Raw genomic sequence first — 13,012 nt, 5'->3', positions numbered from 1 at the left:
GGATATTTTGCAGTTTATGAATTATTTTCCTCTTTTAAAAAAAAAAAGAATATACAATATGATTATTCTCAGTTTAAGTATTCTTTTTTTCTATCCAGGGACAAAAGAATTTATATATGGATCGGGTCTAGGAAATTCCAGAGCAAGTCAGGAAGTGTCGACCTCATCCATTCTTACACATCTTCAAAAAGGACGAGTACGATACTATTGTTCAGCACATTTAAAATCCCAAAGAAAGAACTCACAAGGGTGCAAGTCAACGCTATACGACAGTATTTTAGAAATAATTTAAATTTCTCTTGTTGTTGATGGCAACTCACAAGGGTGCAAATCAACGCTAAAAGACAGTATTTTAGAAATAAATTAAATTTCTCTGTTGTTGATGGCAAAATATTTTTAAATGAGAAACCAGTTGTAGTGAGAAATGAGATGTCCACCTTAGTAAAAAAAAATTTTCGAAAACATTACGGATGCGGCTCAAGGACAATCTGGCACCAGCTTCTTGATGGCTTTGCCAATGTGTCATACAGGAACATTGGAAAAATCCTGAAACAATCAAAGACAAACCAAAAGACGTTTCCTAAGTTTACTAATACTGTGCCACCTAAAGCAGTGACATCTGATGCTGTAAATGAACGATGGCAAATCGATTTAATTGATATGAGCAAGGACAAGGTCATATATCATGGGAAAATTCAAAAGTATATCCTGTCAATCATCGACACATTTTCGCGATTTATTTTTCTTAGACCACTGGTCAGGAAAAAATCCTTGAAAATAGCAACAGTCTTGCAAAAAATCTTCGCAGAGCATGGAACCCCGAAAATAATCCAGTGCGACCAAGGCATGGAGTTTCGTGGAAAAGTGGAAACGCTTTTACACAAGATAGGAATCCAAATTATCCGAAGCCGCCCTTATCACCCGCAATCTCAAGGGAAATGTAAAAGGTCCCACCGGGAAGTTCGAAGAAAAATACAATACAGAACCCTAAAATAAAAGGGCTTCAACTGGGTGAAGAATCTCTTTTCAAATTCAAGAAAGCATAAACTCCATTCCAAAAGAAGTGCTCGGGTACAAAACTCTGGTTTTCACCAATAGAACATGTAAGTCCTTACAAGACTCTGTACCAGGATTTCACCGATAGAACATGTAAGTCCTTACAAGACTCTGTTACAGGTTTTCACCGATAGAACATGTAAGTCCTTACAAGACTCTGTTACAGGTTTTCACCGATAGAACATGTAAGTCCTTACAAGACTCTGGTACAGGTTTTCACCGATAGAACATGTAAGTCCTTACAAGACTCTGTTAAACAAGCCTCGCAGCATTCGAGTGACATAAAGATCAGAACCTGTTCTCGAAGCACTCACACTTCAATCTATAATATTGGAGAGATGATTCTTCTTCGTTATCCTGCAAAAAATTCTAAACGGATTCCGCACCGACGATTTGTTTTGACAGGTATCGTCCAGGATAGAATTCTCCAGAAGAGTAAATATCTGGTCAAATATAAGAAACCAGATAATGAAGAAATATGTCAGTGGTTTTCTGTCTGTCACAGATATAACAAGCACAACAGCAGAAAAAAGAAGAAAAAAGAAAAAAAAAAAAAAAAAACTGGTGGCAAAACGAACGTTGAAGTCGGAGCTGAAGAAAGATCTTCACAAAAAGAAATATCTGATCCCACTGACACACGAGGACATAGTTAACAATTTGAATACAACTCACACGACTAGTGTGTTATTAGACCCAACAGATAACCCTGGAAGTTGCCAGTTTGCTTCAGTGGCAAATCAGCTTTCATTGTACGGAATCCACCGGACTCCAGCAACCCTTCGTCGTAATGCAGTGGATCATAAACACAGATTTTGTGACACGTACTAACTATTTGTTGTTGGGACCATCGAGCAATACCTGAAAAATATGCAGAATAGTACGACTTATGGTGATCATGTTACACTGATGACACTAGCTCGAGAATATAATGTACAGTTTTTTATACTCTCATCCGATGGACAGTTTTTTATACTCTCATCCGATGGACCGGCCCATACTCTTTCTTGCTGACAGTTGGCTATCTGCCTGAAAACAGGGGAGAACATTATATGAGTGTGAGTATTACACAGGATGTTGAACTAGAGCTGTTAACATGGGTACCTCAGTAATTCGTGAATCAATCATGGATGCATTTGAGCAGTCGATGTACGAACATCCTTTTGAGTTGACAAATTGTACAGAGACAGGAAGCCCAAGCAACCATTCTGACTATTGTGCAGTCAGTCCAGTCACTGCAGTTATCGCCGGCACTTTCTTCCCAGGAAATCACCCCAAACTATGACTTAACTTTTCAATCAGCCCAGGAGCAACCATTTTCTGAGCAGTCCGCAGAACTGAAGGACTGTCCGAGAACAGATAGTCCACAGAGGCAGCCAATCAGCTCTTCTGCGATCATTCCTTCACTGCAAACATTCCATCACGGATCCGTCGACTGACCATCAGTCAGAAGAAAACTTGCCGTGTGAAATTCAAATGTTAATTATCTATACAATACTAGAACTTGATCCAACCAGAAGATACATTCTTCAACGAGTCAACTCCTTTTTCAGGTCTGTGGTATCCACAATTCCATTTCCCAGACTTCATATTAATTATTCCATGCGTCCAGTTGTTCCTAGCATCATTAGTGTCAGGCGGATGGTAAGAGCAGCAGGACGAAGCAGTGGCTTGGCACTAGAAATTAGGAGGATCATGAATAATCCCAGATGGTTTAATGCTGGTTGTATTTACAAGAACCCCAACACAGAAGTTTCTTAATTATACATGTGGTTTAGGCGCTGATTATGGTAGCACCAGATGTTGCAAATCATATATTTGCAAACAAAAACACACACAAAAGCAACCCCCCCCCCCAAAAAAAAAAAAACTGTTAATGTGTGGAAAGCCATATGTGAAGAAAGAGAAAAATACTTTTGTTATTAATAAAATAAAAAATAAAAAACGATTATTTTTTTTCTCTCTTTAAGTTCACATCTAGACCAATTGGTGGAGGATTTAAACAAATGATTGTGATTCCAAATTTATTGACAGTTAATTTTAATTTTAAATATTCCACTATATAAATTTCTTTATTAAAAGTCGGAATTCTATTGTTTGATCCTCTACTAGTAGCCCCAAATCAAAAAGAAAAAACAATTAAAATCAAAACCATTGAAAGGTTTATAATGCTAAATTTAGCTTGACCTGTTTACAACGGCGCTTTTTCACACGTTAATTTCAGTTATTTGTTTTAGCATACTTAATAAAATTACACTCATGAAAGTGTGACTATTTTTTACCTTTCGCCCAATGGTAAATGTGTATAATGTGTTGTAATTAGGCAGAATCTTTCGGATCCTTCTCAGTGGACCCATTTGCAGTTTTGGCTATTTTCCATTCCATCCAGTGGTCCATAACTGGTTCGTCAAAGACCGTGGTATGTGCTGTCCTGTCCGTGGGAAAGTACATATAAAATACCCCTTGCTGCATATCGAAAAGAGTATAGCCTATGTGGCGACAGCGGGTTTGCTCTAAAGAAATGTGTAAGAATGACCATATGTTTGACGTCCAATAGCACGAATTGTGCATATACTCCCATTGGCTTAATACGCTGCGTCTAATACTTCTATTACAAATTTCTAACATTATTGGCAATGTTATTTGATTTGGTGCAATGATACTTTAACAATACCACTAGAGGCGATTAATTAATTATCGGATATCAGTTGTCACACATTTGGTAATTCGGACATAGTCTTGAAAGGAAACCCTCTACAATTTTCCACTGGCAGCAAGAGGTCTTTTCCATAGACAGGACATCACATACCACAGTATTCGGTAGATCAGTCACTGGCACCGTATGGGATGAAAGAGCGGGATGTAGCTCAATCGGTAGCGTGTCCGCCTGTGAAGCGGTCGGTCATCGGATCGATCCTGCTCAGTGGACCTATTTGCAATTAGGGCTATTTTCCGTTCTAACCAGTGGTCCATAACTGGTCCATCAAATGATGTGGTATGTGTTGTCCTGTCTATTGGAAAGTGCATATAAAAAACTCTCTTGCTGCATAACTGAAAGAGTAGCCTATGTGGTGGCAGCGGGTTTCCTCTATGGAATTGTGTCAGAATGAGCATATGTTTGACGTCCAATAACCGATAATAAGATAAAAATCAATGTGTTCTAGTGGCATCGTTAAATAAAACAAACTTTAGTTTTGTATGGGACGGGGGAACTACCCACTGGGTCCGCCAAGAAGGATCGATCCTACCCGACACAATATAAATGTAATTAAATGCATTGTTGAATGCGTCAAATAGAATTTTTTTTTTTTTTTATTATTCAAAAATGTAGCATAACCATGATTTGAACAAATGGACTTTGATATTAAAGGTCTACAAAAATAAGGTGCACACGCTCTCTTCTTGGGTGACAAAACGTGCAAAAAAAATAAAAAATCAACATGTAATTATTAAGACTGCAAATTAGTTTGTACGTTGATTGGTCTTAGAACAAAACTGCAATGGCAAATTATTTATGAATCTAAGTTGTGAAGCATGACTGAAAACGCATGACTGAAAATGCATCTCGGATCACATAACGTCGTATAGAAATGTGCTGGGGAGGACCCTAACAAGTACACTTGTCACTCGACCCACATACAAAATTACCTAAACATTAATTAGTTACCATCGGGTCTTTCCACCTTCTATTTTTTTTTTTCTTAAAGACAAGACATTGTCTACTAACAATTGTTTCATTTTAACACGTCTAATTGTTGCGTAACCTATTTTTCATTTCCACATTAAATGTAGGACAACCATTTACATAGGCATACTATATTACACAAAAGTAAATTGGTTGCTTGAATTTATTGTTGTGTAACACATAAATGGGTTAAGCAACTTGTTAATTCCCAATAGTCGGTAATCATACAAAACAATGTAGAATAATGTAATAATAGCACGAAGAACTATCTTTATTTGCACATTTCAATGTTAACAAGCCCATATATTCCACTGAATCCAACAAAAGGTTCTAAAAGGTTAGATAGGACATGGGGTATCTAATCAGTATTCAAACAGTGTATAAACATTTAAGAATTGCTGTTATATGTAGTAAAACATTAAGAACAGAGCCACTTACAGACATTATAAATACTTCAGTAAGACAGATTGATTTGTCTCAATCGAGTTGATGATGCAGAATGATACTTTCATGAGAAGATGGTTCATGCCTGTCTGGTTGACTCTGGATTCTTGCTTACACTTTCTGAAGAAACGGGGAGGGTGGGGGGGGGGGGGGGGGGGGGGGGTAAAATGTTATGGCACGTCAAATATATTTCTTGAATTATGGCAAAGGAAATAAAACTGCTTTCCTTAAAGATTATTTTTATAATACAATAGTAGAGAGTGTTAAATTCCACTTTTCCTTTTACAGAAGCGTCAGAAAGTAATTACCAAATACATGTGCTAAACGATTCAAACTTTAGTCCAAAAGTAGAATGACATCATTATTCGTAAGTGACGGCGGTAAGCTTATTCCCAGTATTTTTCACTACTCATAATAATCACTTGTATCTACATACCGGTAATTAATGTTGATCAAGCCAAGAGATATATTACCATTGCACTGATGGATGGATATACGCCGATAGCGGGCCACTGTATCCCTAGCTAAAATTTATTGTTTTTTTATTATTACTTATATTAGTATTAGTATTTGTTTTAATTCCAAACAATAAGAACAAATTTACAACCAAAAAATTAAAAATAAATAAAAACATATTTATACTGGATACTAAATTAGTGGTGACTTAGCCATGGAAAATGTTATTGAACTAAAGAAGGGCTAACAGCGGGCCGCTGTATGTGTAAATGTAAACACATTTTTTTTTTTTTTTTTTTTTTTTTTTTTTGTGATTGAAACATATTGTATTGCTTTTTAAAGAACAAATGGATTAGGCACAAGTTACACAATTTACTAGGCCTTCTCCATAACACATACGTATTACGACAGTAATATAAATATTATTGAGAAAAGAAAGAATAAAGGAAACAGAAAAACAAAGCGACGCAATAAAGTTTCTGTGTGTTCGATAATTAGACAGCAGGTTTGATAAAAGAAAACATTATTACATAATGGCTACACAAATAGCAATACAATAAATAAATAGTAATAATTTTAACGATCCATAATTTATTTACTACTTAAGGGAAACGTTTTGTTTCATTTATATACTTATGCACATGAAACAAATATTTCTTTATTGTCTTCTTCACTTAGTGTATTGTCACCATTTAAAACTAGAGGGTTTGCTCTTTAATTATATATGGCATGTGTTTTACATCAAATAGCCGATGATTAATCAATCAATGTATTCTAGTGCTTTCAAATGTAAACACAATTTCTTTGAGCTGCGTAGACATTTTTTTATTTTTTTTATTTTATTATAAATTCAAACATGATATAAACATATCTATATAATTAGTATATATACGCGATGTAAAATTAGTGTTTATCTGGCCCTGCGTTGCGCCAACAGTGGGCTGCTGTAGGAAAGCGTTCTTTGTGAGCCACAGAAAACACTGCCTTCGTTGCAACGTACAATGTACGTGATACTGACATTTACTCTAAATTTTAATTTAATCTATCTGTGATATTTGTATTTCTGCTCAGTTCTTTACACTGTTTTTATTTGACTCTTGAATTTTTATATTGATGTTGATCATCACTTCATGTTTTGAATTACCATAGTTTGACACCCAGTAGCCGATGTATTTTTCGTGCTGGTATGTCGTTAAACATTCATTCATTCGTTCCAACGTAGAATTTACTTACATAATTATTGTTAAAACCCGATGGTAAATTAATGTAGATGTAGTCACGCAAACTATCGTAATCAAGCTGACGGCGGGCCAACAGTGGGTCACTGTAGGAACATTTTGCCGATGGTAGCCGCTCATGTCCGACCATTTCCCAACATCGGCCGATGGTCCATGCATGTTGGGATATATAACTTTCCTCATTTGAACTTGATAGATTTCATATGATACTCCCGAGAATGTTATAATTTATTTTTATCCACAAACTGATTTATAATAAACGTTAAGTGTGACTGTAATCGCTTTACAATTGATAACAATGAGAGATGTCAACTACAGTGACGTTGAATAAAATGTCAGTTTTTCGGCTGCAACTGCAGCATATTTGCATCTGCTATAGCAACTGTAATGACGTCAAATGTGCATCATAACAGTATTTGATATATTATTATGAGCCATGCCATAAAGATAACGTGGGAAAGTACGTTGTGTGTAACCCTTCACTATAGGGCATATAGTCAAATTTCGATAACTCAATATTGAAGGAAGGAAATGAAGGAAATGTTTTATTTAACGACGCGCTCAACACATTTTATTTGCGGTTATATGGCATCAGACATATGGTTAAGGACCACACAGATATTGAGAGAGGAAACCCGCTGTCGCCACTTCATGGGCTACTCTTTTAGGTCAGCAGCAAGGGACATTTTATATGCACCATCCCACAGACAGGATAGTACATACCACGGCCTTTGTTATACCAGTTGTGGAGCACTGGTTGGAACGAGAAATAGCCCAATGGGTCCACTGACGAGGATCGAGCGAAAGCTTTACCACTGGGCTACGTCCCGCCGCCCAATACTGAAGGGGACGAGGAAATAGTCGAACTTAATATATAAGACTTCAAAATTTTGAAACAGGAAGTAAATGATATAATTAACGTTGATGTATTTTGCAGATTTCAAAACATGGCGGTATGTAACTAACAAATACAACACTGAATGCCAAATAACACTCAGTACATTTGTTTTTCACAAAAACATGTAAAACTATTCTAGTTATTTTAAATAAGAATAATCATTAAAAAGCACAAACGTAAATCAGGAACTATCAATTATACAAAAGATACAACGCTAACAATTATTACAAGTGGTCTTTGAAGTTAACCAGTCTGTGTCTGCAATTATGTTTTATGTAGTGAGGCTCCCCCACCATGTACGAACACCAACAACCAAACACAGGATCAGTTCGTTCCGCTTAGTCGGCGATTTATTACTCTGTAATTATCACATTGATTGATTGCAAACATATTTTATTGTACAACTAACAAAATAATTGGGCACAAGTTTGACAACATTCAAGGAAACCAGTGTATCACATTAATCCTCCCGAGACAAGCGCGCTTCGTCTGATTGACCCGATTGACAATTCATTTGTCTTTAAAATACTATCGGCAACAACAGTTTGATCACTACACACGCATCAAGTTTTAGAGGTGCATAATCTATTAAATCTCTATGTCGAGTGTTCGAAGTAGTTTTTGAAGGCCGCTATTACTAAATGTATAGCACTTCGGCCCGGTCTCTTCATCCATAATGCCACACGTTTGGCATTTTGAAATAACTGAATTTTAAAGTGTACAACTCTGTAGTAAACCAATCGTGAAATTGATTCCCTAGGCAAGCGTGCATTTTACGTTTTGTTTTGTCTAATTATCGAACACATAGAAAGCTGTATTGCGTCTTTTCTCTGTTTCCTTTATTCTTTCTTTCTCTCTTTCAATAATATTTATAAAGTAAAGTTTGTTTTATTTATTTAACGACGCCACTAGAGCACATTGATTCAATATTTATTTCCGTTCATATTTAAATCGCTGAAGCTCGCCAGTTACACTGCTATCTCAACTGCGCCAAATAATCACAATATCCAAACGTAGTAACCTGATATTCTATGTATAACAGTGATTCATGGTAGCGATTATGACATTGTAAAAATTTTCCATTTGACGTGACTGTCAAGCGATTCACATTTTGATTGTGATAAAGGTTTTGTTTGTGTAACTAATTAAAAATAAAATTGTTTTTTCAACTACAGACACAGTGGAAGACGTTCGGTAAAAGGGCATTTGCATCAGTGAGCAAATCGGATGATTATTACAAAATACGTTTGGAATGTGGTGGACTCTGTGGTGGTTGCCAACCCACAACACCGCTTGTTCTAAAGTACAAAGAACATGTAGAGGAAAAACAATGGGAACGTATGTATTGCCTTTGACTATTCTATAAATTAGCCATTTTAAATGTCACCTCTGTCCTTCAAGCTCATATATTAAGAGATTAGCGGATGTTTCACACACACACACACACACACACACACACACGCACGCACGCACACACACACACACACACACACACACACACACACACACACACACACACATCATATAGATAATTTGGTATTTGACAAAATTAATATTTGAAAAAGGGGAATTTGGTAACTGAAAAATCATTTATCAAATTCGCCTTTTTAAAATTTTAATTTTGTTTATTCGATAGTATGAAACACATTATCACTTTACATAATAATGTGTTTAGAAAAAAAACACAAAAAAACACACACACAAAAAAACGCGCATCATTACAACCACCACCCCAAACAAACAAACAGATCATCAAAACAACGAAACATTATACAAATACAATAAAATAACGTGGTCACTTTTCTAAATACATGAATAATGCATAGCTCATCAGGACATAATGCAGTGGCTTATTCTACCTCATGATGATGCAAATCTGTATTTCAAAATTGCATATTTTGCCCCCCTCCAAAAAGCAAATAATAAATAAATAAATAAATAAAAAAAGATAAATAAAAAGTAAAATAAATCATATGACATTTGCACCTGTAGAAATTAGATGTACAATGTATAGCATCTGATTCTTGTAGCACTAAACATTAGTGTCATGAAAAGGAGCAACCGCACTTTCCGTTAATCCTAGATTTTATACTTGCTGTGAGACCACCAGGAAATATAAAAGGTGGTCAGAAAAAAAGTTGCAGCCTTTTACTTGCTGTTGGGTGCTAGGGCAGTGTTACAATTGTACGTATGTGAGCGGTCAATGTATCTGTAGACCCAGTACCGTTTTCGCCTAAGGATATACATTATTTGATAACATATCACAACACCTGCTGTTCAGGTGATTCCATACATTACCTGGGTGAATATCCTAGTACTGTTGTATTTTAACATCTTTGAGAAAGTGAGTTTGACAAATATTCTATTGAGGACTTTTCCTGTTTTCCTGGTTATGCCATTCAATTATGTGGCGATTTAAGTGAGCATGTGTATCTAAACAACAATGAAATACAGCCATATACATTGTGAAATTGTCCTATCTATGAAGATTACTTTAGTTTATGGTCCCGATATAATTCACAATTGAGTGAAATCCATGATAATAGTCCTTGATATATTGAGGGATGCATCATGGTGTTTACCGTGTTTGACTAATAACTGCGTTGCTTTTATAGTGTCTACCATCCATCTTTAATAACTTGCCGGACATGGTCACGTGCCAAGTATGAACGTTCGAGCATAACAAACGTACATGCATTCATTTGCTTAACGTGGAAAACAAAACATTTTGATTAGATAATAATAATAATATTAATAATAATAGTAATACTAATATATTTCAGGTATGAACATAATAAGGTTCCAATGAGTCGACTACTTCACAACTGTAGTCTGCGGTGAAGACTGAATCTAGTATACACTCTCCCCTAACCCTAAAAGTAAACTTAATGTTCAAACTGAACAAATAAACAATATAAAACGTCTGGGACATAGTATCGTTTACAATGGACAAAACTTATATTTGTCAAGCGTAGGTCTCTGAAGATGTCTGCAACTGTAAGAGCAATGTATCAATTTGGCTTTAAACTGTTGGTGCATTATCTTCAAAGTTGTAGGAACAGGACCTTCGTGCCCCATATTCCGATTCCAATGCCAAAATTCCAATCAAGAAAATTAAAAAAAAAGTTTGAACGAGGTCAACATGATATACTCTCCCGAAAACAAAACGCATATTAGAACATTTTCCTATACACCGTATTTATTTTATCATCTCATCGATTTAATAAGACATTTACGAACTCTAAATTTCATATCGTGCCTGTGATAGGTATGATACGTTCATTTACCACACACAAAAAAAAAAAAAACAATTACACAACTATAACGTTACACTGTGTCGCTGAAGACAGTATCTATTATGACTGCCACGGGTCTGAATAACTGCTCTGCATCGCCTACTCATTGACTGTATCAGTTTCTGTATTCGAACCTGTTGTATCCTTGCCAATTCATCTTGCAATGCCTTTTAAAGTTGCTGAAGCGTTTGAGGTGGTGGTTGACGTTGTCGCACTCGTCGATCAAGGTCATCCTAAAGATGCTCAATCGGGTTTATATCTGGCAATCTGGATGGCCATGGTATCACATTAATATTCTGGTTCCGTAGAAAATCCATGAGGCCTGGCTGGAACATTTCTCTCTGAACATCAATAACGGGAAGACGATGACGCTGGAGGATTTGATCTCGGTAGTGTATGGCGGTAAGATTTCCTTTGATGTGCATCAAAACTGTTCTACGGACATACGATATCCCTGCCCACACTATCACGCTGTCCCCGCCTAGTCTGTATACGTCCACAACGCAACTAGGGGCAAATCGCTCATTTCTACGCCTATAAATACGCATTCCTCCATCGCTTCTGTGCAACACAAAATGCGACTAATCACTATGTCAGATCCTCTGCCAGTTTCTCAAATTCCAGTTCTGGCGATTTATATAGCACTGAACACGAAAACGTCGATGTTGACGTGTCAATACAGCACAGCTATATGGCCTTCTTGCTCGTAGTCCAAACCCACGAAGTCGGTTGCGTATTGTTTGCGCTGATATATGACGCAGAGAAACACACCACTGAAGTTAGGTTGTTACAAGATGAACAAAAGAACACAAGTAAACTTATGTTTTTACATGACGATCACAAGACCATGGCTGAAGTTAGATTTGTACATGACAAACAGGGGACTATGACCATATAAAAGTATTTGCCTTTGTTAGCATTGCCGAGAGAACTTAGATTTAGTTATGATCCTATGATCAATTACTTGTATAGTAATTAGAAACATGATGTGTAGCTATTTGCCGATGAGCTCATATATTATGAAATTGCATGTATCCATTCGACATTGTTAACTATAACTGTTCCTACTGTTTGAATGCGGGGTAATTTTTTGAATATTTACTTTAACAAATCAACAGGTATTAAATGTAACATTAGCGATGTGTAGAGTTTTTTTTCTTTCGATCAACATAAAGCCGCACGCCCTAGTTCCATCCGGCGAAAATAAATCACGTTTTTTTAATAAAATAGAGTGAAAAAGCAGGTTTTATATCCATAAATACCATGGGAATCCCCATGCCCCAATTGCTTGAAATAATTTTGAAAGTTAGTATTCTGATGTCACCGGTAGATGTCGCTCGAAGTACAAAAATGCCTACGTCACGACAAATTTCACAGAGTGCGCACAGACTTGGGGTGCGTTCATTTCACCTCTCCTGGACATGTTCCAATTGTTCTGCCCTGGACAACGAAAGGAATGAGTTTGGAACAGGAAGTTACTTTACGAACATGGGTGCTTCTGTTTAGGAAGTGGCTGCTGCAGCAATCATGATACTTGAATCGGAATAAGATGACACTGACCATGTTGACTATACTACAGTGTTTGAAATAATAAATTTTATATATTTTGTATAAACCGCAATTAGCCTACATTTACTATTCGGAACCGGGTACTAGTGCCTAACCTATTGTTATTAGCAATTAGATGCACCGTTTATTATTGGTGGTGGTGGTGGGTAGTGGTGGTGGTGGTGGTGGTAGTAGTAGCAGTAGCAGTAGTAGTAGTAGTAGTCGTCGTCGTTAGGGGTGGAGAGGCACTTCCCCTCCCCAGGACGAAAATGTAAGATTGTTTTTCCTACTCTATTTAAGTAAAGGTAACAACATAGCATGTGTCCCCCACCCCACCCCCCGAAATTGTATCCCCTCTCCAAATATCGTAAGACTTAGCAGAATTATTGGTTTT

At 36.5% G+C, this 13,012-nt stretch overlaps 1 protein-coding gene across 1 annotated transcript in view; it reads left to right on the top strand.

Moving 5' to 3' along the window:
• LOC121383641 overlaps positions 1-13,012 on the top strand; it is a 57,317-nt gene that overhangs the window by 14,363 nt on the left and 29,942 nt on the right. Inside the window, exon 6 of the mRNA XM_041513735.1 lies at positions 8,950-9,112. Coding sequence (XP_041369669.1) covers positions 8,950-9,112 — 163 coding nt within the window. The remainder of the gene's footprint in view (positions 1-8,949; positions 9,113-13,012) is intronic.

This window comes from Gigantopelta aegis, chromosome 10, assembly GCF_016097555.1.
Source record: "Gigantopelta aegis isolate Gae_Host chromosome 10, Gae_host_genome, whole genome shotgun sequence".
Classification (NCBI taxonomy): domain Eukaryota; kingdom Metazoa; phylum Mollusca; class Gastropoda; order Neomphalida; family Peltospiridae; genus Gigantopelta; species Gigantopelta aegis.
Note: the sequence above shows the minus strand (reverse complement) of the source record. Positions and strands in the feature narration are given on the sequence as shown.